We start from the raw sequence: 25460 nt of genomic DNA, 5'->3' as shown, positions 1-25460 counted from the left end.
AACACACCATGGCATAAAACAATATGAGGGAAAATTGATTGGTTTCTTTATTCAATAAATAATTTCTGACAAACAGAATTTCAATTGTGAATGTGATGATGAAATTAAAAAAGGCACTTAAAACAACAGTGACAAGTCCAACCTTTCTTAGCTGTATAAAAAAATCTAGACCTATCTAGAACATTCCCTTCCCACCTCTGGAAAAAACCTCTGCTTCTTTTCACTGACAAATGTTTATGCAGGCACCACAAGAGTTGGACTTCCTGACATCTGGAGAAGAATGTCAACGCTCCCCAATTCTCTACGTTAAAAAGGCATTTTAAAAGATGCTACTTTAGTTCGTAGTAAGGCGTGTTTAAGTGTATTTGGCATTGCTGTGAAGAACTTAGGACCTGAGTTGGCTTTTAAATCAAGCGATTGGAACCTGCGGCCACACTGTAACAGTACTGTACACGATGTCCTTCCATCTAGAAAGGCAGACAAAGACAACATGGTTCCTAGACAGACACTTTTCAACTGGTTGTTCAGATGGAGCAAGTCACTCAGACAAGGACACACATGCTATCACCTTCTTCTACCCCATTCTGCGGGTACGTATATGGCTTTACACAGAACGTACACAAGTCATTGCTGCCGCCACGGGCCAACGGGCACGCTCCAGGAGCGTTCCAATCCAAAGAGACTTTTTACAAGGAGCGAGTCAGTCAAAACGGCTACGCCTGAAATACACCGGGTCCACGCACGCAGCACAACGTCAGCGGCAGAGAGCGGGGACTGAAAGCCGCTACGCTGGCACCGCCCCGTAGCCCGGACTGAGGGGGTTCTGTGGAGTTTCTGTCTCGCAACGTGGGAAAAAAAAAAAGAAGAGACCCGTCATGACCTGCTTGTCTCACGCAGCAAACGTGGTCAGTGTAGCTACTCGGTCTATACCCCCGGGTGTACCTCGTGTGCATCATTTATCGTCCGGTTCATCCACGGTAGTTTTGAAAGTTTTTTTCTTTAAATGCAAGAAATAAGGTCCATGGGTGACACTTCATTCCCATATGTGGACATTTTGGGGCCCTACGGAAAGCCCACTGAGCTCTGATACGTCCGCAAAGACCCTCCTTTCCTTTATCATAGGTCTGGTATTTGCCCAGAGTGAAGTTGAACTTCTACCACAGAGTTCGGCCCAGCGGTGGATGGTATGCTAGCTACAGCAAGCCAACAGGTGAGGAGGGAGCTGCACTGAGTAGCTTTTTTCTTTCTCTGTAGGGGAGCATGAAGAGTCCCATGCAGACATTCCTCACATTTAGGTGTCAAAAACGGAACAAAATTAGCCACGTTAACGGGAGACTAATCAACGGACATTTTCATCACCTTCCAAGGGGATAGACCATGTATCACAAATACAAAAACGAGGTATAACACAAGCTTAAGGTACTTTAACATTTTGTTCTACTGGGTAAAGTCGGTCAGTAAATACAACATTCAGAAATTCGGAAGCTTTTTACGCATCCTAAAAACAACGCTCACTAACGAAAGGCTAAATGAGACAACACGTAAAAAACAGAAGCATGAAGAAAGAAGTGGTGATGCCAACTCCCGGATTAGCCTGGAGGAACATGTCGACCTTCAGCGCTCTCCTGATTACAATCATTACTGAGAGCGACGACCTGCGCTGCACCGATGTTACGCGTTTTAGGTGGACCCGATATATTTCCCCCCTCACGCTCATAACACTGACTGGGAGAGACTGGTCACGACTCCGTCCACATCATCGTTGAGACTGGAAGGCTTCATTTGTTGTCCACCATCAACATACAACTCAACCCTCAATTAAACACTGATGGCTTCACTTTTTTTTTTATAAAAACAAGAAAGAAAAAAAAGGCACAGCTAAGCTATCTGTTACCTTGCCAGTCCTGCGGCAGAAAATCTACAAATCAGTTTGACGTCTTCTCTCAAGTTCCGCAGAGGCAACAAATACAAAATAAAACCTCATATTTATACAGACTGTACAAATTCCAGAAGATGCATAGAAAATAACAACAATTAAGTAAGAGAAACTGACATGGTGGCAGAATGTGATGTGATGATTTGGTGGCTACAACAACTACAAAAGAGTGAGAGCATTATAAAACCCGCCCCTCCCTCCACCCCGGCCCATGTTCTCTTCCATACAGTGTTTCCATCACAGTGAAAGCAAAGCTCCATCATTTGCCTTCGTACTTTGGATTGACGACAGTCGTAACAGCACTTTTGTAGATGGGATTCTCACCCTGAAAGAGAGAGAACAAAAATACTGAGTGAAGCAGCGGTCAACAGTGTCATCCGGTGAACGAGCAACCACAACACTCGTCACGCTCGCCAAGTTCAACAGCTCAGCGGTGCAGGGATGGACAGGGATTCAAACGCACACGCTGACTCACACATGCACTCCTGACTTTAGTAACAAGCGGTTCACGTCAATCCCATCACATAAAAAAAATGCCTTTGTTATGAAACATGCTCTCTTCACAACACATGGCCACTAAAAGGTCATACATGATGGAAACCTGCACTCAGCAACACATACATGCCTGTCTGATACCAACTGTGACCTAAAGGACAGCGCCTTTATTCCCGTAGCTGGGATTCTGGAACTGGTTAATAGGACTCTTGTAAATGGGGTTCCCTTGCTATGATGACAGGAGGAAAAGAGGGAAATGAGAGGGAAGGCAGGAATAAAGAAACTGAGAGAAGGAGGTAAAGACAGTGGAAATGATGAGCACAGATGTGAAAAATGTGGAGGAATAGTCAGGAAGCAATGAGCTGTGTGGTTGTGCTTCATTTCCTCCATCCATCCGTACTCTGAGCCCTGATGTCTCATGTGAGGGGCGTAATCAGAGCTTCCTGTTTAGCAGCAGCAGGTCAGAGGGAACTTTACTCTTATTTCTCAGTCGTTTCACATGTTGCCAGCAAAATGGCCGTCTGAGGTTTCAACTAAAGTTAAAATCCAGCGTCAAAGACAAACTGATCCTGTCTTTGACAAATCAGCCATCAACCAATGAGTTAAGGCATCAGGAGTGGAGAAGCGTCGCCACATCTGTCAGATATCAGGTGAGTCTTTTCTCACGCCAAACTTCTGATCACTTGAACTAGATATTGAAAATGCAGGAATGCAGAAGTACAAGAAGATGTATTTAGTAACCTAGCAACTACAAATTCTTGAGGGAAGAGCTCTGAAAACGAGGTCAGATTAAAAAAAACAACAACTCATCTCGTGCACACAAAATCTAACTTAGAAAAATACGCAGGTACGTCTACTTCAGTGAGGTGTTACAACGGCCAGTGTTCATCTCAAAGGCTTTTTCCTCCAACACAAGCAGCAAGTACAGTTTGTTTCCTCTGCTAAGAGCCCTCATACAGCCGCTGCTCTGACTGTAGTGAGCAGCAGAAATCACCCAGCAGGGCTGTTTCCTGATTCATTGCCTTTTATGGTCATGCAGTTGCGCGTGTGGACAGAGAGAGGCAGCACTGTCAGCTGAGGGGGGACAGCCCTCACTGAGACCGATGGAGGGGTGAGGACGGCTCATTAACATGTTCTTCTCTGTAGCTGATCAGATTTTTGGGGGCTTCCCTGCCTTTACACCACAGGTGTCAAACTGGTCCAGTCAGGGCCGGTGTGGCTGCAGGTTTTCATTCCAACCCAGCAAAAGCAACACCTGATTCAACTTAAATCAATCAAGCTGTGTCCACACAGCTCATTTGTTGGATCAGGTGTTGCTTTTGCTGGGTTGGAATGAAAACCTGCAGCCACACCGGCCCTTACTGGACCAGTTTGACACCCCTGCTTTACACAGTTTGGATGAGCAGATGTTAGGTTCTAATGGAACTCTAAATTATTGGTGGCTGCTGTGTTCTGTATGATTGTGTGTAATTATGGAGGCTGCTGCTCTTGTTTTGGGGCTTTCAGACTTTAATGTTTAATCTAAAGATTGCTTCATCAACTTATGCGCTATTTTTACATTTTTTAACTGAAACATGTAATCTTCTGAACTCCTCCCTCACAACTAAACTAAACTTTTAATCTCTGTTTCAACGATTTCACGTGGAGAAAAGAATGAATGTATTACTCCAGGTGGTCATGTGACTCACCGTGTCCCACTTGGCGTTCATCTTCTCCTTCTCAAACTTAGCGAACTCCCGGCGATCGTGGATGATCATGAGCAGTTTCAAGATGAGCAGCAGGGCGAGGCCGATCAGCACGATGCCGGCCACCACCCCGGCCACGATGGGGACGATGTCGGGTCCTGACGGGCACTCTGAAATAAAGAGACATGAACTCAACTGCTGAGGTTCATCCAATCTTAAGAAGACAAGATCGATTCTTATCTTTATCTTGTGTTTGATAGTAAAAGATGGTTTGCAGACAAATGATCATACTACCATGAACAGTATGATCTTAAAGGAAATGCTAGCATAAACAAAGCAAGTCAAGCCTGCAACTTGCTGCTCCTTTTCTCAAGACTTCTATTTCACCATCAGGCTTCTCTTTCTGTCTGTGAGACTAATTTGAGGGCTAAAGGTCCCATGTGTGTAAGAACACGTGTAAATGCGACAGGCCCCGTGACATTTAATTGGTGGCCAATCTAAATTTGTCATGTTGAGTAAATTAATGGACCAAAGTCCGTAACTTTCTTCAAGTTACACACATACCCAGCATCTCCACCACATAGACCTCTTTGGTGTCGTTCCTGATGGCGAAGGTGTAATAGAACCAGCAGTCGTTGGCGTCTCGCTCTTTGCAGTGAGTGAGAGGGAAGCTCTGGTCGGTGGGCTGCGGCAGCTTGTCACGGTCCTTCACCTTAATCAGCTGGAAGTAGCTGCAGTCTCGTTGGCACGTGTCCTTCTTCTCGCCAGCCTCGAAGGCTCGGCACTGAACACACTCCCTGGGAGAGAAAGCCCAGGTTGACTCTTTCTTCATTAATGTTGCCTTCTGATTTGCTACTCTGGTGTACAAACTTAAAACTGGTCATGCAAACTGGCGTTTGCCATTATGGCTGACTGTGGCATATTAAAAGGAACCTGTGTTGATGGCATCAGAGCACTAAAAACTTATGTTGTATTAAAATGGGTAACATGACCACGAGATTAACAGAAGGGGAGTCCTTCTGGAACTCAGCAGACTGTCCACTGCGTAGTTTTCTCAGTTGCATCCCAACATGCATTAGTTTTTTGACAGGAAACAAGGGGGGGGTTACACGCAGGAGACCTCGGCCAGGATTCGAACCGGGGTCAGCTGCGTATGTGATATGCGCTCTTACCACTCAACCACCTCAGCAAGTCCAACGTGTGTTAGTGAAGGCAGAGAAAAGCCCTGAATTCGCCAGTCAGGCAAACAAAACTTTGAGATCTACAGGCCACATACTGAACCTCCCCAGCAGTCCAACACTGCTCAACCTAAGCAACCACACAAGAATAAACTCTTTGTGACTGATGAAGGAAATCAAGCCTCAGGGAAAAGCACCCACAACAGGACACACAGAAACAGCTCTTAGTTTCCAGCTCGGCATGAAAGCTTCAAACTCACTTATGCTCAGCGCAGACACCGGGGCAGGTCGGACAGATCTCACAGGTCGGACCCTGGAATTTGGGGTTGGTACATTTGCAGATGCCACATTCGCAGGTACCACGGCCGTTGCAGATCTGTCCGTTTTTGGCGAGACAGGTGGAAGTGTCCAGGGAGCAGTCGCAGGCACTGCCAGTGTAGTTGGCGTCGCAGATACACACCCTGCATTCACAGCGACCGTGTCCTTGTAGAGAGAGGGATTCGTTCATCTCATGGCCAAATTCTTCTTGTATGTAAAATAATTTATTTTCTACAGTTCTCACCTCCACAGAGCTTATTGTTGGAGCGGTCACAGTTGAAGTTGTCGCACTCGCAGTACTTGCCACTGTAAATTTCTGCAGGGTTATCCCTCTTCTTGCATTCACAGGTGCCGCAGACACAGTCCCCATTGTTGCTGCAGATATCCGTGCCATTGTCTTTTCTACAGTTGGTGTCCAGGTCCTCCGTTCGTACGTCATCTTTGCTGCACTCACACAGACGTCCGATCCGCCCCTCATTACACCTGAAACACATAGAAGGAAGTTCACCGTAAGGAGCCAAGAATCATTCAGAAAGAATAAAAAAACCCTTCTAAGCTCCTGGAAACCTAAAACTTTGAAACTGCCTCTCATGTATTCATTTTGTAGGAATGATGATGTATCAGGGCTGCACGGTGGTGCAGTGGTCAGCACTGTGGCCTCACAGCAAGAAGGTTCCGGGTTCGAGTCCCGGCTCGGGCGCAGGATCTTTCTGGGTGAGTCTCCATGTTCTCTCTGTGTCTGCGTGGGTTCTCTCTGGTACTCCAGCTTCCTCCCACAGTCCAAAGACATCAATTTGGGGACGAGGCTGATTGATTCTCTAAATTGACTGTAGGTGTGAATGTGAGTGTGAATGGTTGTTCGTCTCTCTATGTTGGCCCTGTGATGGACTGGCGTCCTGTCCAGGGTGAACCCCGCCTCTCGCCCGTAGATGCTGGGATAGGCTCCACCCCCCTGCGACCCTTACCAGTAAGGAATAAGCGGAAGACGATGATGGATGGATGGATGTATCAGATGTTATTCCTCACCCCTCAGTGAAACAGAGTTTCTCAAGGAGTTCTCTCCGATTTCTTGTGAAGGTGTTCAACCTGATCTTTTATAGTTATTTTCATAAAATAGTTGTCAAACCCACAGTTTGCTCAGCACCGAGAGAATAATGAGGGGGCTTTAGCTGCTGCAGAGCCAGATGCTTCCTTCAGGAGAATGCAAGACCTGAGAGAAAACTACATCAACATTCACCAGGTGGACAAAAACATGCATCCAAATAAATGACAATGTTTGTTTGTGACTACTTGCTAAAAACTACATCACTACATTCACTTTAGATCCACTTTAAAGGGTTGTGATATAAAAGTGTTACGTTAACCTGTGTTTGCTGCCCCCTGGTGGCCAAAATATCTTTTACTGCAGGTTCAGGGAAAGAATATTGGTCTGAATTCATGAAGTGGTGGTATTTAGTAGAGTGAAAACTAATGCTTTCTTCCTCTTGTACTCACTAAGGGTTCTATTCAGTTCCTTTTCTAGGTTCAGGGTCAGCTGCTGTGTTTGGACACTGATTCAGGAAGCCCATGGAATGCACTGATCTACTGAATCTCCCCGGCTTCATGCTTACTTGCAGGCTCCACACTCGAAGGTTCCGTTGCCCTCGTGACACTTCTCACTGTTGGGTTCACCTTCTGCTGAGCACTCACAGTCACAGATGAAGTTCAGAACCACCTCCACCTCCTCAGTGAAACCCAGCGGTTTGATTCTAATGGTCTCAGGCTTCCCGTGTGATGGGCACTTCTGGGACTCGATGGAAATCTTAAAGGACACCTGCAAAACAGATGAGGGTCATAAAGAAGATGCCTTACAGCTCATTTGCAGCTTTAATTAATAGGATGAACATTCAAATGTTTGTGTTCTTCATGGTTCATGTGGACAAATTGCTAACGAATGCTCATATTTACCTCGTCTCCGATGGAGATGTTGGAGCACTTCCTGCCGTTCTCACCTGTTCCCTCCACACCGTTCTTACAGATGGATGTGTAGGTGATAGAAACTCCCTCTGGCAGCCTGTTGTTCTCCAGGATGACTTCTGATGACAAAGACTGCCCAGTGACAGGAACAAATCAAGTATTCACTACAGGATGAACATTTAACTACTAACTTCATGACGCAACTGGCCTGCTGAGTGTGACGCCACGAGGAAGTGATCCTGCTATATACGTCGCTCGTTACCGTGGCGTCTCAGTCTGTGTAATCTTTATGTAGTCTACGTTAACAAAGATTTCATCCTCAATGACACAAATAAACGATCTCAGGGTCATTCACTTTTACTAAAGAGTAAAATGAAAATACACAGTTACATTCGGGACAACTAGGTTTTTTTCATACATATAAAACATGATGAGTATATTTTGAATTCATGCACACAGAAATTGCAGTTGGACTCACATTGTAAGCATCAATAATGAGTTTGATGACGTTGCTGGAGTTGGATGACAGCGTGCCAACAGCTGATTTGGGAATGAGATTTTTCAGCTCCTGCAGGAGAGACAAAGGCTCATGTGAGATAACGATAAAAAGACCGCAACGTGCACATCAAAGCCCTTTCATGCCAACTTCTGATTGGCCTGGATTTGATTCAAAACAAAACTGTATTAAATTCTAAATTTAATAAATTTAAAAGACCCAACCCTTGGTCCTCTTGAAAATTTGTGACTGTCGGGCCCTGGGGAAACGTTGTTCTGCTCAGGTAACAATGTGACTGTACTTTCTACGGAGATGTTGTAGCCAGTGAGAGGACTGGCAGCCTCAACACAAAGGGAAGAGAGGCTGCAGTGTGATAATTACACCAGAGCATTCTGAAGTACTGATAAAAGGTGTGGTAACATGGGGGGGGGGGGGGGGGGGGGCAGTGCCTGGGTCAGGAAGCCAACGGTGGGGGAAACCCACAAGGAAAACCCACACAGACATGGGGTGAAGAAGCAACTCCACACAGCCAGGACCCAAACCTCCTGATGTGAGGCAACTTCTGTTTAATATGCTGCAGGTGTAGTTTGTCTCAGTCTGACTGACAGTTATTTCCCCTGCAATTTTCCTTCCCAATAGTTGAACAACCTGGACCGGATTAAAAGTGCAGCCAAGTAGCAACTCATGCAGTGATTTGGACCAAAGCAAACAGACTTCAGGTGCAGAAGCCCACTCAGTTTTAAAACTAAGGTGAACTAAAGGAAAAGTCATCAAAGCAAACACGTTAAATGGGTTATGTCAAATCTTACCTTGTAAACAGGCTGGAAATCCTCTGTGACTGCAAAGATAGTCTGAATGTTGTGGTCGCTCAGTTTCTGGACTAAATGTGCGATGGAGGGGTAGTCCTGTCAGAGTGGACACACACGGTGACTGATACAAGCACAACAATCACAACTCAAATACTGTGAGGACAATCGGTGTCCAGGCAGTTCTAACATCAACGGGAAACCGGGGCCATTAGTGCATCAAGGACGAGCTGAAAACAGCACAGACGCTCCGACAGCCCTCTCACGATAAGCTACGCTAACTAAATAAATGATGAGCTTCTTACATAGTAGTGACTCATTGTGTACATGTTGTTCTCCAGATGACACCGTCCATCATTGGGCAGGACGATGCCGCCCAGCTTGCCATCTCCAGCAAAGTGGAAACCAGCATCAGTAGAAAACACCAGCAGGCGAGTCACGTTCCTCCAGCCGATTTGCTCCTGAAACAACCGAGACAGAGAGCCTCCTAATTAACATTTTAGATATTTAGGTGGAACTTTTGCCTGTTTTTCAACGCAGTCAAAGAATCTCACCTCACAGACCGCCACCTGCATGATGGCGTCAAACCCGCCCTCAGGAGAGTCCAGGTTGCCTGAGATCTGCTGTTGACTGACCAGACGGTTGAACTCGTCCCCTTTGTTGGTCAGCTTCAGGACGTTCTTGTAGCTGAAAGGGCTGGTGCAGTTCTGGTTCCCTGTGCAGGGGTTGATGAGCCTGGCTGGTGTGGTGCTGATATAAGGCATGACTGTCTTCTCCACAAAGGAGCCAAACCCTGGAAGGGAAAGGAGTATTTTTGGACTGTAACAGTTGATCTTTCTTGTCAATTCTTATCCTCCTCCTGGAAGTTTGGCTCACCGATCCTGAAATCTGAGGTAATCTCCTGCATTTCTTTCATGAGGGCCGTGCCAAGGTTCTTGACGTTTTCCAAGTCATCCTTCATGGAAAACGAGAGGTCCATAAGGTAGTACAGATCAATGGGGTAGTCCTCAGCACGCTTGAATTTCAGCTGAAAAGTCTGAGGCTCACCTGAGGAACAGCAATCACACTTTTTAGGAAAAATTCAGTTTGTGACCGTAGAAAAGTACTGCGTTTTATCCCTGCCAGTTTTACACTGCTAAACCAGGTTAGATCAGGGAGCATACGAGTGTCATAAAAACGCCTTAATAACTGAGCATTAAGAGGTCGAGATTCCGTGATCATTTTCACACCACAACCAAGAAGAGAGATGAGACTGGCAGTTCTGTTCGCAAAATGTTCCGTAAAAGCTTGCTCTTATTCAATATACCAGTTACAGTCAAATATAGACGTCTCATTACAGCTTCTCATCGTCCGCTCCACAGCAGGCGTTTCTCCTGCAAAGGTGAAGCGTTCATAGATTCTACCACAGGACTTCAGCTGTTACCAGATCTGAGCGTCAAGCTGAGTTTCTGAGGCTGGATCTGGGTGATCTGCTCCGGCTTCAGCTTCTCCGCTACGTCCTTCTTGCGGTTGGTGACGGGCTTGTTCTTAATGATGTTGATGCTTCCGCGAGGGTTTTCAATTTTAGACAAGTCACACTTTCTGGCTTTCAGCGACTCGAGATCGTCACAGCGGGCTGACTTGGACTCGCCCACAGTGAGGAAGTCCTGCGAAACAACAAGAGGGGGATGTGAGGATCAATTCAGCTGAATTCATTTTGCATTAAGGGTCTGAGGACAGAAGCTGTTGGACTTTGTATGGACAGTAAAGCACTTTAAGGGTAAAACATTTGACTTAACAGTTAAATTAACTGGTTGTACTTGTAAAAACTGATCGATTTGCAACCTTCATAAATCACACATACTGTGTTTTCTATTGGATTGCGTCAATGCTGTCTTTTTCCCTTCAAAGAAGGCATTTGAACACATAAAACAGCTGATCACCACTTTGGTTTGGTGCACTTTGTTACGTCTGCGGGTAAAATGACCTCCATGGAAGATAAATAATCCTCAGACTTCCAGCCCAGCGCGTCCTTGAGGCTCCAGTCAGGCGCACGCCAAGTATGAGCAGCGAGTGGATGAACACTTGAGCTCACTAAGTTTTTTAATTAAATGCTGGTTTAGGAAGATGTTTTCAGAGTCTGTTTTTGGTATATTCACTGCAGTTCAGCACTTTAACTGCTGGCCTTGAGACACTGCTTCACATCTTTAAAAGGCGTTGATGGTGACGACTTCTTGTTTTTCTGTTATGAAAAGAAAAGATCAAGTCGGCTGGAGAAACTTGGCCAGGAACACAAAAGAAGGGTTAATAGAGGTGTTCTGGAAACACTGAAATATATCTGCTTCTATAACAACAGTTTTGTGGCCCGATAACCTTGAAGGCTTCCCAGATCAACACATGGCCGTAAACACTGGAGCAGCACATGCAAACGTCTGGAAATGTACTTCATGTGAACAGGAATTTGTCTTGGTGGGATTGACATGAAGAAACATGTCGACGACTTGCACAGTGACACAGCAAGTTAGAGAAACTGTCAAAACCGTTCTGTTTTTCTGAGCCGTTTCAATGCTGCAGATGGAATTTTCGGCCACTTTGATATGTTTGAGTATCTGATGGAATTAAGGATGAAGTCATAGAACATTTTAAACCAATTAGATCTTTCGCCAGGCCTCGCAGTCATCTGTCTCCGCCTGCCTGGGAACAGAGATTGGATGCACATGATGTCCCACAGGGCACAACAGTGCAGGGCTTGAGACAATGAACTCAGTCAAAACAAAACTAGCGCTATGACCCAATTCTTTCTAAACCACATGACCAACAGAGGCCTTTTTTCTCTCCTGCATCAGTTACTACACATCGGATTAGAATTAGAGGAATATTCAGTTCACAGCAACGCACAGGAGTAAATCATCAGTTTAGTTGTCAGTTGTACAGAAAATAATGAATTTCAGAATATTTACAAGAAAAAGCATCTCAATTTAAATATGAGACCAAATGCACTTCATTACAGCAAATATTTAAGCCTTATCTGGTGAAACTAAACCAAACACAGCTGAGCTGAATGTTGTGCTCAGGTTGTTCTTTCATAAACTCAGAGGTGCGTATCAGTCCACAGTGTGATAGAGCAGAACGACCAGATTGAACAGGAATGCAGCAGCTCTGCCCTGGCGCATGCCCATCAACAAACCCACCTGATCCTCAAGTTTTCATTACCGGCCTCTTCAGGCATGGAGCGCGAATTGTCACTGACTTCATCAAGCTGTTCAAGGACAGAGGTTACTTTGAAGTAAATGTTCCTTCAAGGTTTTACTAAAATCTGAAACGGTGTTTTAGGGATTGTGAGACATTTGGAGTGAGACAGAGAGAGGGAGAGAGTGGATTTAGAGGGGGGAAGGGAAGCAGACATGTCCTCTCTCAAGCTGCATGACTGACAGATTTGAGCTTATTTCGAAGTTGAAGCCAAAATACTGGCCATTGTGAGAATGATGGACACTGCAGCTTCAAGGAACACCAGAGAGTACAGACCTCCGTGGCTGCACGCTGCAGGCGAGCGCCAGCGTGGTAATGGTGTGGCTCGATGGGTTGAATTTGTCTGTTTTAAATGGATAGAACTGTCACGCAACTCACCCCCCCCCTTTTTTTTTTCATTGGATGTTGAACTTTTTTGTCAGAAAATAATAATAAGAGATTTGAGCCCCTGTGTGATCAAAGCACTTTTAGTGGCTGTAATTTGATGGCTGCCAGTTGCCCTACTAGATTACAGGATAGCCGCTCTGGGGCTTCAGGCAGCTCTGCCACTGCTCCATACTGGAGACATTGTGACAAAAGTGGATTTGTCCATCACTAAGAGACTAAAAAAACTTGTTTTTTCTTTAGCAAAAGATGAGGTGGAGCAGCTGTGTTAGCCATTTTGTGTGCTGTTCAACCAAACCCACTGAGACGACACCAGCCTTACTACTTTAAGATTCTTCACATTATCACATGGTGCTGGCGGCAGCATTCACGATTCCACTTACTTCATCTGTGCACCATCCACACTTCTCAGCGACCTGGATGCATTCACCACATGACTGCGCGTTTGCCTTTATGCATATACTTCCCTCTGAAAACAGAAAACAGTAACAGTATTTTTTTTAACCTGATGAGAAAACAGCATTTTCCATGAGTTCACTAATTCAAGCCAGCTTCAGTTTTTTGGCCGCAAAACTCAACCGCTTCCAAGTTCATAAGACTGAAGTCATGCTGAGAAAAGCTTCAGGCACCTCACCAACAGATGACTTCACATGGTTAAAAAAAAAAGCATCCCATCATTGGCTGAGAGGCAGCAAACGGCCATAAAATAGTAATGAAGGAGTAGACATGAATGATAGGAAACTGTAATACGCTACAGTGGTAGAACTGAACAAACCGGGCTTAATAGGAAAATATCTATGTATCGTATGGATCTTGACTGCGTGTGTGTGTGTGTGTGTGAATTTCTGCTCTGACAGTAAAAACAACATTTTAAAAGTCCTTTGTGAGATTCCTTACCTTGCTGTGCTCTGGCGCCACTGAGGACGGCTGATAACGCCGCTATCAAAAGTAACCGTAGATCCATCTAGAGTCAAGCAAAATAGAAAAACTTAAGAGTTGGATGCAAAAATCAGTGGAACATCATTGTGAAAGGCACACATCTATAATACTTGGCACATTTTCCCAGGGTAACCTACATCAGCGTTGATAGAAAGAACTTTCTGTGTTGGAATCTATTGAAATCGCAGCTGACATTGGGTGAGAGGCGGGGTTCACCCTGGACGGGTCATCAGTTCACCACAGGGCCATCAGGAGCAGTTAGGGGTTCAGTATCCTGCTCAAGGACACTTGGACATGGTCACTGGGGAAGTGGGGATCAAACCAGCGACCCTTAGGTTGGTAGACGGCCACTCTACCTCTGAGCCATGCCGGCCCCAAGTATTATACAGTATTCATTTATATGGAGGCATGACTCTAAGCTTACTGATAATCCAGTAATAATGAATCCCAATCATATTATGATTCACGTGTCTCAAGCTTCATGCCAAAGTTTTATAGTTAAACTAAGAATGTGACTCGTGTTTTTCTTTTTTGCTGATGTTTGATTAAATTTTATGATTTGTCCCTGAAGGCAACATGTTTGAGTGACCATGCAGCCATTTTTCTCCAGAGAGACTCACACATACACGGACGAAGAGGAGCTCAACAGTCCCCGATGCAGGAGCCCTTTCTCCTCTTGCTTTTGCTTTAACACTCCAGGTTCACACACACACATGCAAATTCCAGAACTGATTCCAGTGACTGTAACACTCGACATCCACATGCTTTTAAAGGGAAGCTGCACAACGGCCCATATTAAGTCCCTAAAACCAGCAGTAGAAAGCTTTTCCACTGCCAACTGCACCATCAACTCAGCAATTATCCCTTCGCCTTCAAAGCCAGGCAATTCTTTTTATTTCAATGAAACCACTGAGATGAATAAAAATGTTTAAAAAAAAAATCCAAATTTAATGGTGATGCAGTCTCTCTGTTATCATGCAGCGTCTTGTAAAGACTTGATCTTGACACAGAGGTGAAATTCCACAGTTACGCAGCAGCGCAGCAGCTCCCATCCTGCTTTTTCCAAATATGGAGGAATGATTGGCCCACAATTCATGAGAATCATTTCATCATCACCACTGACCACAAAACGACAAGCTTGCTCTCCGACTGCGGTTGAAATTGCTCATGCTGCTACAGGCCAATGCAATGGAAGCTGCTTCCAGACCGGATTAAGGCATGATGGTGCCGATATAAATATAAATCTCCAAATACCAACAGAATATTCAGTGTGTCAGTTATGGTATCTGGTCAGAATGCAGGGAGGCAGCACATGGAAAGGTTGAAGGCAGCAGCCAGACAGGGACGCTCTGGAGACAAACACCACCAGCTATGAAACTGGAACGTGAGACAAGCAGCTGGATAACGTTAACCTCAGCATACGATGGCAGAATCTAAACACAGTCCAGTTTTGTTTAAGGGATACGGCATAACACCATTCATGGCTTGGGAATGTAGTTATACCCACTAAAGCTTTCTTCATCACTACTTTTTGGAAAGACACCATTCTAATGGGTAAAATAATCTTAAAATTGTAGGAAATGTGCTTGATTTGAATCCCCCTCCTCCTCCAGTGAGAAAACCATGGTTAACCCTTGCCCATATATGGTAAGGCAAGCTCTGAATCATAGCCATTCCTCAGAGCTTCAGTGACACACTTCTTGACCATCTGCCCAAATCTCTCTCCCTCTCTCTCTCTCACACACACACACACACACACACACACACACACACACACGCACACACACACACACACACCCCCCAGTAGAGCTACACAGGAAATAAGGCAGTGTTGAGAGATGCTAAACCAACAGCTGAGACCCAAAATAGGCACCCGCTGCTGATGTTGGTTCCTCGGCTCGTCTGAGAAGAGTCAAGGGTGATGAACTCACACCTCACAAGCACAACTAGTGGGTTTCTTTCTTCTACAGATGCAGGGTTGTGGGTCAGAGAGCACAGGCATCAACAACCCAACCACATCCTGTGAAATGAGCTCTAATGACCGACTTGGATGTGAGCCTGCCATAAGCGAGTGGGTGACAGTTATCAAACAACTGGGAAAGCTGGACAACATGATGATGGACAAACAACAAATCTAGTCAATTAGCTGAATGCTAAAACACCACTGTCATTTTCATGATGGCACAGGAAGAGACCAGTAAGGTTCTTTGATGTTTTAGCGTCTTCAAACATCTCACAAGGGCTTTTTTTGGTGATCCGTCAACATCACCCATTTCAAATGCAACTCCCTGACTGGAACCTGACAAAACTCGTCACAAATACAATGTCTGATGAGCAACATCCTGAATAAGATTCAAGCCCAAAGTAACTGCAAAGACTTTCTCCACTGTTAAAGCTCCTCCCCACATTCCTCCAGCCCAGCTCTGTTTAGCGCTCTGGGGATGTTCCTGCACAGGGTTGCAAATTGCAGGAAGTTGACAGATTGGAAACCATTCAGCTCCAGAGCCTGAGTGCCACAAACCAGCATTAAGGAAGCATCGGAAGCAGCAGCATTAGCGGCGATCGTCTGGAGGGCAGACTTGCCTTTACATGAAGGCCAACATCAACAGCACCACGCAAGAGCCAAATGAATGTATGTTTTATGAGCAAATCTTGGAGGGTAATCCCGACATTGGTAGGTCGTGTATTAAATCCTCCGGCACGATCAGACCTAAACAGTGTGAGGAGGTGAAGAGGCTTCACTGGCTTCTCTCCTGGGCTCCTGGTGTGACTGTTTCACGCTCAGGCCGCCGCGCCGTGACTCGTTCCAGCTCTGCACATCACACCATCTAAACTTGAGAGGTGCAGTCATGCTACTTCCACTTAGACTATTTAAGATCGATGGTGCATCTGCTTTGTAAAGGCTGGTCATGGGACTTCATGGTGCATTCAGGTCCTCCTCATCAACTCAGAAAATCTCTGCTGGGGTAACTAGGAAGGTTGTATAAAACGGCAAATTTCCCCCTATTTTTTCTTGAGTTGAAATACAAACATCTGTAATTATTTTCTTGTATTTTACAACAGATTTTGTAAATAATCCCCCCTTTAAAATTCCACCAAACAAGCACATTCTTATCCCATCTTAGCTACTGATAACCTCACAAATACAGCCATTGTACATTTACAATTTTGATTTTTGATCCTGACTGCACTTTTGTCTCTGGATTAAATAAGACATCTCCCTGATACATTCCTTTATTCTATTAAAATTTGTATTCTATGATTTTAAAAACTATCACTTTTTAATCCATTATCACAAGTTTTATCTTAGCTGAGGGAAACGGAACAGAAGTGACATTAATTCAAGTTCTACCTTTTACCACCTGGTAAGAGCTGATATCAAACCATAGACAGAGAGGCCTTTTCCATACCAGGCAGCTTAGAAGCTCCATGACAAAAAAAGGTTCTGTTTAGTAATTGATGAAGTCTACAGGAAGAAAGAGGTCAAAGAGGTCCCCCAGGTCACTCAGTCTTAGTTAACCAATGATCTACTTGACTGTTTTTCACGCATACCATAGCACTGGGGTTGGGAGTTCCTGAGCTCTTCTAGGAAAAACGGCTGGGTTGTCCACACATCAAGCAACTGCTTCCTCAAAGACTTGAGAGTTAAAAACAAGTTTAACCAAAGCTGGAGAACTTGCCTGGCATCTAAAGCGACGAGCCAAAGCAGGAAGGGTCCCCGTCACGTTTGACTGCCACCGCAGTTCCTCCAAAGACGGAGCACACGAGTTCTTGCGTAAGTCACAGTGCTGTTCCAAAAAGAAACTCTACAAAAACCCAGGAAAATGCAATCCGTTGATTGTGATTATTGTTTACTAAGCTGAACATTTTCACTACTTATTATGGAGATTTATTCAAATTGGTTTAATTCCACCAGAATGGAATGAAACTAATTTGAATAAATCACCGTAATTAATGCATACTTTATCCACAAAAAAAGTTTGATGACTTTTCCACGTCTGAGGAAAATGTTCCTGACTTCACATCCTCTAAAACATCTTTTTACACATGGAAAATAAAAAACACGCCCACGGCAATTTCTATCAGCAGTCGTTTTAACTGACATTCATGACAAGCTGTGTTTTTGACACAACACAACCATGGATTAAAGCTCATACATTTCCATGACTATTTTAATAATATCCTGCAAAAACAACAAGAGGACACTCAAGAGAGAGCAACACTCGGACCGAGCAACAAGCCAACGTGACATCATCCAGACGCGAGGAGAAGGAAAGAAGAAGCAATTTCTCGCTGTGTTTAGTGGGTTGCTTGAGGCCCCACGGTACACACCTCCACCTACTCACACACAACGGTCCTTTTCAGAGCAGTTTTATTGAGGAACTTAATCAGTTACCCGTTTGAATTCTAGTTGGTTGCTCCAGAAATCAACACTTCCACGATTAGAAATACAGCAGCCAGGAGCAGCAGCCAGGTTCTGTTTTCCACCAGAACCAAGAACCAGATAAATCAAGCTACTGTTCCCGTTGCAAACATCTGAGTGGACTTCTCATGTGAGGCCACACACGGCCTGGCTTGCAGTCAGAGTAAAAACTGATGGTGTGTGTGGTTACTAGGTTGGAAGACAAAATAAGCTGTGGCCCACCAGTCATGAGAAACAGCATGTGAACTCAAATCAAATCTGGTGACCAACTGACGGCTCACTTGAGTGCATCATCTGGTACTGCTCACCGTCAGACTGTCAGACTGCAGCTACGGGCTCCATGAGTGGTGGACAGCCAATATTTAGAGTATCTTAAGTAAACTGAGCTGAGTCGTGACTCTGTATGGTCAGGCTGGAGGAGGCGAGCAGCAGGACAGTCGCTCTGCTTGTGGTACTGAACATCAGAGTCACAATATTTCATTTGTAATCTTAAAAAGGTGCAGTTTCTAGGGCAGTTCGCCTGGCGGTTCTTCAAATACAGACCTGTGTGACTGACAATAGGCCAGGTCCTGCTGAGTGATAGAGCTCTTCCAAACTTTTAAGGGCAAGATGGTGGTTTTAAGTTTAGTGTGATCTGGGCCTGAAAAGAAAACAACAACAACAACTCTTCCCCAGATTTTGGCATCGTCACTGACACAAGCTCATGTTTGTGCAGAACAGCTCATCACACCTGTGCAGGTCTCGTTTATGAGAACAACATTTCATGTAGAAGCTTGCCACTGAAGGGTTATCTGTGTCTGCATTCTTCACCCCTTCCATTCTGAGCTAGCAAGCTAGCAGCAACTGCTACACTGTATATGGCTGGGGTGGGAGATTTTTTTCCAGGAAAAGGTACATCGAATATATAAACTAGAGTATTGTGGTTGTTTTAACATAAGCTCGACACGTTTCCTAGCTCTGGGACGCTGCTGGTATCTCTCTACTCAGGATTGTATAAGTAGTCATTATCTACGCTTGAAATCAACCCAACAGCAGTGAACAACTGCCTCCAGGGATTCCATGTCCTTTGTCCTTTTCTAGATGCAACACCTCATGGCTAAAACCAATACCACAGCTGAGCTACTGACTCAAGCAGTGGGGGGTCACTCATGGGCTCAGACAAATGTTTAAACAAGAATTTCTTACAACAGCTGCCGACTGAAACTCAATCCTCCTCGGCGCTCCTTGTTATGGCCTACTGTCCACCCCAGCTCCATGCTGGTCAGACGTATTTGAATTCAATTTGCAGTCCGAAGCTACACCTCGGGAACCAGAGCCACATCTTCTGTGGTATAAAATCAAAGAACATTCCTCTGCTCAGACAGCCAGTCGTCTGGTGAAGAATTGCCTCCTTGTGTGCCTACTGGACAGCAGCATTCTTTTGGTGGCGTTCCTGCTGTGAAGGAGGAATCGCTGAGAGACCATCGTGACTGATGCACTTCAGGATGTTGTTGTGAGTTTAAAATGAACACCCACATGAGTGCAATGAGCCAATATTGCGCAGAAATGGTGACTGAATAATGAGGGAAGAATACAATGAACTTAGAAACTAACAATCAAATGAGTTCACTGTATGAATGTTTAATTCAGACATCCATCATTATTGTTGTTGTCACTTCCAGCTCTGTTTATTTAAGGATGAGTGTATGCATCTATTTTTCCGCTATTAAAAAGGAAACTTGGGAGGTTCATGAGGAAAATTCTTTTGCACTTCTTCCTCATTGCTTAAACATTTGGTCAAATTTATTGGCAACACCGTAAAAGCATAGTATGGGAGAAAATGAAAGAAAAACCTGGTGAAAAACATGGCGCAGGAAAGAGATAATCACTTGTTTTTGAAGTTAACTTGATAAAACTTAATGTTCAAAATATCACTTTAATGAAGGTAGTACTGCAGTTTTTGCTTTACTGTATTTGAACAGTTTTTAGCGTTGCTTTCTGAGGAGGTGTCTGATATATTTAGATTCTGGGGGTTCAGGGACACTGAAAGAACAGGAGGTGAACATGGAGGCTTTGACTCAGACGATGCCGGCATGTGTCACCCCTGCTAATGTCTTTGTTTACTCCTTCCTCTGGTCAGAGGTGGTGGATGATTGTTTTATTGACCAGGAAAACTCCCTCGGCAAAGTCTGAGGTAAGAGACGTCCTCTGTTCCCTGCTGGAGAGATCATTACTCATATTAATGTTAAAATAATGAAACCCTGAAAAGATGACCCCTTTCATTTATTAAACTCTGTTTAGTAGGTTAATAGGAAGCTAAAATATGTAAGTTGGGTGAAAATGTATCATCTGAAACTGCGTTTTCCAGCTGTTTAAAATATCTGCTTTCCTGACCTCTGGGCGACCTGTTGCTGCAACTCATACAAGTCAAACAGACGAGGCTGGAGGTGTCTAAAGGTGGTGCGAAGCACATCTGGGAGTGCTCATTAATCCGTAACCACGTCCACGTTTAAGCTGCGACTGACTGCAGTTCAACAAAGAGACTTCATAATGCTCCTGAACACATTCAGCTTGATGGGAAATGTAATCTGCTTATCAGAGAGCCAGAACAGGAAATGTTAGATGAGTGTTTTGTAGCTGAAGAAATTTCTGCACACGAAAAATAAAAGTCATTGTTTTTAATTGTATGGTGATTAAGAGAATAAAAATAATATCACCACTGCACAACGAGTCTAGTTTATACCTGCACTTTGAGCGAAAGCATCAGGCAACTTGAACCAGAAGATTACACAAATTACCACAAGTTTGTTTCTCAGCATTTCACTGGATCAGTGGTTGACCACGGACAACGCAGACGGATTGTTTCCCCCGAAGTAAACTGGTCTAATGTCACTACATGAGAAGGCAGCTGTGAAATATACTGGACAGCCCTTTAAGGACGTCAACCACTGGTATGGTACACTATGAGTAACTTGTAACCTCGTTCAAGACAGAATGGCTTGCCCCCCCCCCACGCTCTGCTACCACACATTCACCCACCACCACCACCCCGCATGAAGTCACAGCCCACACTCCGTCCATGAGGTCACCCAACAACTCCAGCAGAACTCTGCATGCATGTCTCTCATTAGGCCACGCCCCAGCATCACTTTTCTTCCAAACAAACTGTTGATGGGCCCGGAAGAATTTCTCCCTCTGACCGCAAATGCAGCACTTTGGAGGAAACCCACCCAGCACACAGGCAGGAGGGCTTCCTTCCCCCAGAGCTGTCCAGAGAGAGGAGTTCAAACAGGTGACGTCCAGCTCCGAATCTAGCCAGGAGGAACATTTTTACTCGAAACCAATTGGTTTGTATTGTGACTGTTAAAAAAAAAAGGTTTAAAACAAAAAAAATGAAAAGTAAGTTTGCACTTCTTCATAAAATCTTGGAAAAAAATTCTTGAGGTTCATGAAAAGTAAAATCCATTTATCATTGGTTTTATCATCTTTCTTGTTATCTTGTGTATCCAGTAATGCTATACTGGGTAACACCACTTGCAGGGCACACTGGTGAGGCTGCTCGCGCTGAAGATCAGCTGTTCTCAAGGACATGAGATGAAGTCTCAGGATGCACAGGGCAGGAGAGGAAAGTGTTGGAGCAGCGAGCAGAGACAGCCAACCAACCCTCCCTGGGTCTCATCGCTATTTGGTACATTTCAGACACCGAGACCAAAGAAAAGGACGGTGATTCTTGAATCGTGGGTTGGCTCTGGGTTGCCTGAACCTTTGTCTGTTTGTGCCTACTGTGTGCCTACTGTGCACACATTTAACAGACACTTTAACATCTGAGAATCAAGTTCAGAGTCCCACTTCTGTGACACACCCCGTGGAATAAACATATTTATTCCAGTAAAATCACGACTGCTGTGGGGTTTTTTTTCCTGCAGTTACAGAAGAAACTGGCCGTGTCTGTCCTTTGGAGGAGATCCCAGTCTAAAGCCTCCTCAGAGAGATGAGATAACACATTCCATCTTAAGAGGCTCCGTCCTACGATGGGGGAAAGTGACCTAACTGAAATAGGGTGCGCTTTTTCCATTCCCCTAAAACTTGAACTCGGAGAGTTCACTGGGTCAGTTTGACACTGACTCAATGTGACAACCGTCCTCATGGCCCTGAAAATAATCCCCGGGCTTCCTCTCTGCTTGCTTTGGAAAACTACTGACAGCTTCACTGAATTCACAGCCTACAGATCTGAGGCTTCATTTCATCAATAGACAACTCAGGAGTAAACAAACTATGAGCCAATGACTAATAATTAATTTAATACTAAAATCTGAATGAGTAAATTTGATTTACAGTTGTGTTGGCTTGTCACAATAATTACTCAGGAGGGCGGGGCCTGCAGTGCTGAACATCTATGATTGGTTAAGTACTTGCAGCATTTTACATCACCAACTTCAGGCAACTCTTTGTTTTTCCACGGTGCTTCACAACCGTTTCCTGGTCAACTGTGCTTCAAGCCAAGTCCCTGAAACTAAAAGGTAGTTTTGGTTGAAATGCACATTAAATGTTGGAGAACATCTGAGTTTAGCCCAGTAAAGTTCAACAGCAGCAGAAATTTAAACCTCCCAAATGTAAATAAAACTCACCAGAGAATTTATTCATCAATGACTTTCTCTACAGCTTTGATAAAGACTGAGCATCATGATCCTCATGAAAGGAGATTTTATTGCACGGCTGTTGCAATATAGCATTATCTTTATCTGATAAACAGGCGAGTGAGTGTACACCCTCAGACCGCGCGGCCTTCGTGAGTCTCTGTGACTCATATCCGCGTCATTGAAGTCGGTCGGTGCTGAATGACCCCGCGTACAAGCCTGGACACTCCTTGTTCCTCGCACAGAGCTGCTCACTGTTTTAACCTCACAACAGTGTAGCTAAGGGAAGTGACTCAGTGATCCACGGGGAGCCAGCGCTGCTCCAGAGACACATCCACCCTCATGTCTGCAATTACCAGGCCTTCTATCTGCATCCTTGTGATCCGTGCACACCGCACAACATCAAAGCCACGTGTGTTTTTCACACCTCGATACAGAGACGTTGCTATGTTATTAAAATGCTGTCCATAAGACGAGCTGGCTAGTAATTAATCTGAAGTATTTTTCCTTCCATGTCGCGATATCTGGGTCTCACGGCAAGAACAGGGTGTGCATGGATGTCCACTTTAACTCGACAATTCAAGCTAAAATTCACCCTGGAAAAAAACAAAAAACAAAAAAACACCCCTCAGGCTGTAATTCCTAGACTGGAAGAGAACGAGGCAGACAAGACGGATCTTGTCCAACTGCAGAGTTAACAGTCCTGAATCAAAACTGTGGGCAAGACGAAACAGCAGCCCCCGGTTAACCAATCTGGCCCGACTGAAGATTTCTTGGTCTTCCTGCATCCTAAACCACAGTTCATATGGTCCACCATGTTGTTGGACTAGACCGGGATCCAGCTGCGGTCTGTTTCAGGATATTATTTCATTTGTCTGGGAGTTTGAGTTACAATTGGCAAGATACTGGGTTTATTCCTTATGAATGTTTCACCCAAAAAGGTACAAAGTTTCCTAAGTGTGTCATATTACAAACAAATGTTCCCTTTGTACATTCACAATCACAAGACATCATTACAAACCAGGGAAGCTTGGTGGTGCAAATGATTCTCAATTCTTTGGGCCAGTATGAAATTTAATCTTCACCTTCCAAGACCAGGAGGAAACAAAGTCGGTCTGGAGATTTGATTCAATTGTCAGTACGGTAGGCCAGACCTCTGCCGTTTAAGTAGTCGACAGAACTTTCATACGGACTCAGCAAGAGCTCGACTTCCTCCGGCGTACAAACGCAAACTACAGGTACTACAGCTGCCTGTTTGAGACAATGTGTTTCAGCAACAGACAAACTAATGAGAAATAATTACGCTTAACATCTGGAAAGAAAAAAATGCTCATAAACCTCGTAACTTAACTATATAAATATGTCAGATAAATCCTGCAGTAGCCAAGGTGCCATGTGTAAGAACTGGTCTGATATTGGTTTTATTCATACATTCACTCCAAATAAACAGGGGGCAGCAGAACACATTTACAACACGGGGTCAACAATTTCTACGCTTTTAGATGAATACAGGCAATCACTAGACGCTACCGTGAACACAGGACACCACCCTTGCAGGACTCGGGCCAGGGATGTCCCCACAACTAGCTTTGTTAGCTCCTAGCGTGGTAACGTTTGACGTTAGCAACGACCTCCTTTGTCCCGTTCAGCCCCTTGTTAGCAACTGCTGTTATTTCTATTTTTTTTTTACAACACATTAACAGCTTCAATATTCACTAAGGTATACATTTTACGCTGTCGAAAAACAAAATATCTTTGTAATACTCTTAAAAAATAAGACACTAAAATTTTAGGGACTTTGAGACAAGAGACCCAAACACCTAATGACGCTCACTTAAGTCCAGAATCTGAAACTTATTTTTTCACCCGTTCATGGCTACAAAACATATATTAAAAAAAAGACTTCAGGATAAGCAAACGAACCACTGTATTGACTCACTACTGCCCCTAGAGGTATTGGGTGCAATGGGGAAAGAGGGCTTAATGGTTAGCATGCTAACTTTTGTAGTTAGCCTTTCATTTGCATCATTATCATGTCTTTTAAATAACCTAAACACTTATTTACTAGCACTCTATTTAGAATTTTTATTACACTTTAGTACTATAATTACATATAGTACTATAAAAAATACTGGCTTTGATGTGTGTAAATTACCCATCAGGAAGTCAGTAAAAAGTAGAAAAGTCACTGGAAAGGAACGATGCAACTTTTAATATATCGCTTACTTTGCTTTTATTTTTTAGGTTAAAAAAATTCAAGTTCTGTCAAAGCCTTGAGACTCGTCGAGCCTTCGGCTGGAGCTGATAACATGAGTTCGTGTCTCACAGGGAACCATCTTCTCACCGGCCTACATTCAGTCCTGGGACCAAGTCCAGGCTTCTCTGACACACACACACACACACACACACACACACACACACACACACACACACGAAGTTTAGACTGAACTAAATCACACCAACACACTATTATAAGTTTTTTTCTTCTGAAGACGCAGTGCGAGCCGAGGCGTCACCGGGCTGCCCCTCGCCCGCCGCCGGTTCATCCACACCCAAACTTTGCCCCCGAAGCCAAACATTCCACCCTCGCCTCCTTCGCTCGCGTGCTTTGTTTTCGGTCGCCGTTACCGCCGCGGACCGCGTATTTAAACCGCACGAATGCGGGCTCAAACAGCGACACTCACCTTCTGTGCGGTTCCGCAGAGTCACAATAACATTTGGTCCTCAAAAGTCTCCTCTTCTTCTTGTTCTTTTCTAAATCGCAATGTCTCAGTTAGAGCGGCTAGCTAAAGCTGTCGAAGAGGGTTCGCTTTGTTTCAGCTAATAAACCGTTGCCGCTCCGACAGGCCAACGTCTACTTCCGAACCGGGGCTTTCCTATCTGCTAAAACCTGCCCGTAGGGGGCTGTTTTACTAAATATACCGACAGCGAGGAGTCCAGACACGCTCCAGCTGGAGGTCCGGTGCCGCTATGAGGACAAGTCTTTTTTTTTTTTTTTTC

The 25460-nt window shown here is 44.5% G+C and overlaps 1 protein-coding gene across 2 annotated transcripts; it reads right to left on the bottom strand.

Moving 5' to 3' along the window:
* Positions 1 to 24: 24 nt before the first annotated feature.
* On the bottom strand, positions 25 to 25456 carry LOC147262110 (integrin beta-1-like). 2 transcript variants are annotated; one of them, XM_086204512.1, is made up of 16 exons: positions 25145 to 25456; positions 13380 to 13446; positions 12866 to 12951; positions 10294 to 10516; positions 9747 to 9917; positions 9425 to 9663; positions 9176 to 9331; positions 8874 to 8969; positions 8047 to 8136; positions 7560 to 7700; positions 7223 to 7425; positions 5857 to 6095; positions 5555 to 5777; positions 4681 to 4913; positions 4120 to 4286; positions 25 to 2261 (listed from the first exon to the last, which is right to left on the bottom strand). In XM_086204512.1, exons 2-16 carry the CDS (start codon positions 13444 to 13446, stop codon positions 2196 to 2198), a joined length of 2400 nt encoding a protein of 799 aa, XP_086060638.1. In that variant the 5' UTR covers positions 25145 to 25456; the 3' UTR covers positions 25 to 2195. The 2 variants fall into 2 exon arrangements, with proteins under 2 accessions (XP_086060638.1, XP_086060639.1); XM_086204513.1 differs by lacking the exon at positions 25145 to 25456 and adding an exon at positions 17102 to 17122.
* Between the last annotated feature and the right edge of the window lie 4 nt (positions 25457 to 25460).

The sequence above is a fragment of the Aulostomus chinensis genome, chromosome 5 (assembly GCF_037954235.1).
Source record: "Aulostomus chinensis isolate RoL2024-O1b breed Wild chromosome 5, RoL_Achi_v1.0, whole genome shotgun sequence".
In the NCBI taxonomy this organism is placed as follows: Eukaryota; Metazoa; Chordata; class Actinopteri; order Syngnathiformes; family Aulostomidae; genus Aulostomus; species Aulostomus chinensis.
This window is presented reverse-complemented; position numbering and strand designations above follow the sequence as displayed.

Excerpts from the sequence above, each read along its gene's own strand:
- LOC147262110 (XM_086204512.1), bottom strand. The coding sequence starts at position 13,446 with ATGGATCTACGGTTACTTTTGATAGCGGCGTTATCAGCCGTCCTCAGT. Across the intron at positions 9,332-9,424 it reads TGCAGGTGGCGGTCTGTGAG|GAGCAAATCGGCTGGAGGAA; the intron begins GTGAGATTCTTT and ends CGGTTGTTTCAG. Across the intron at positions 4,914-5,554 it reads GGTGTCTGCGCTGAGCATAA|GGAGTGTGTTCAGTGCCGAG; the intron begins GTGAGTTTGAAG and ends TTTCTCTCCCAG.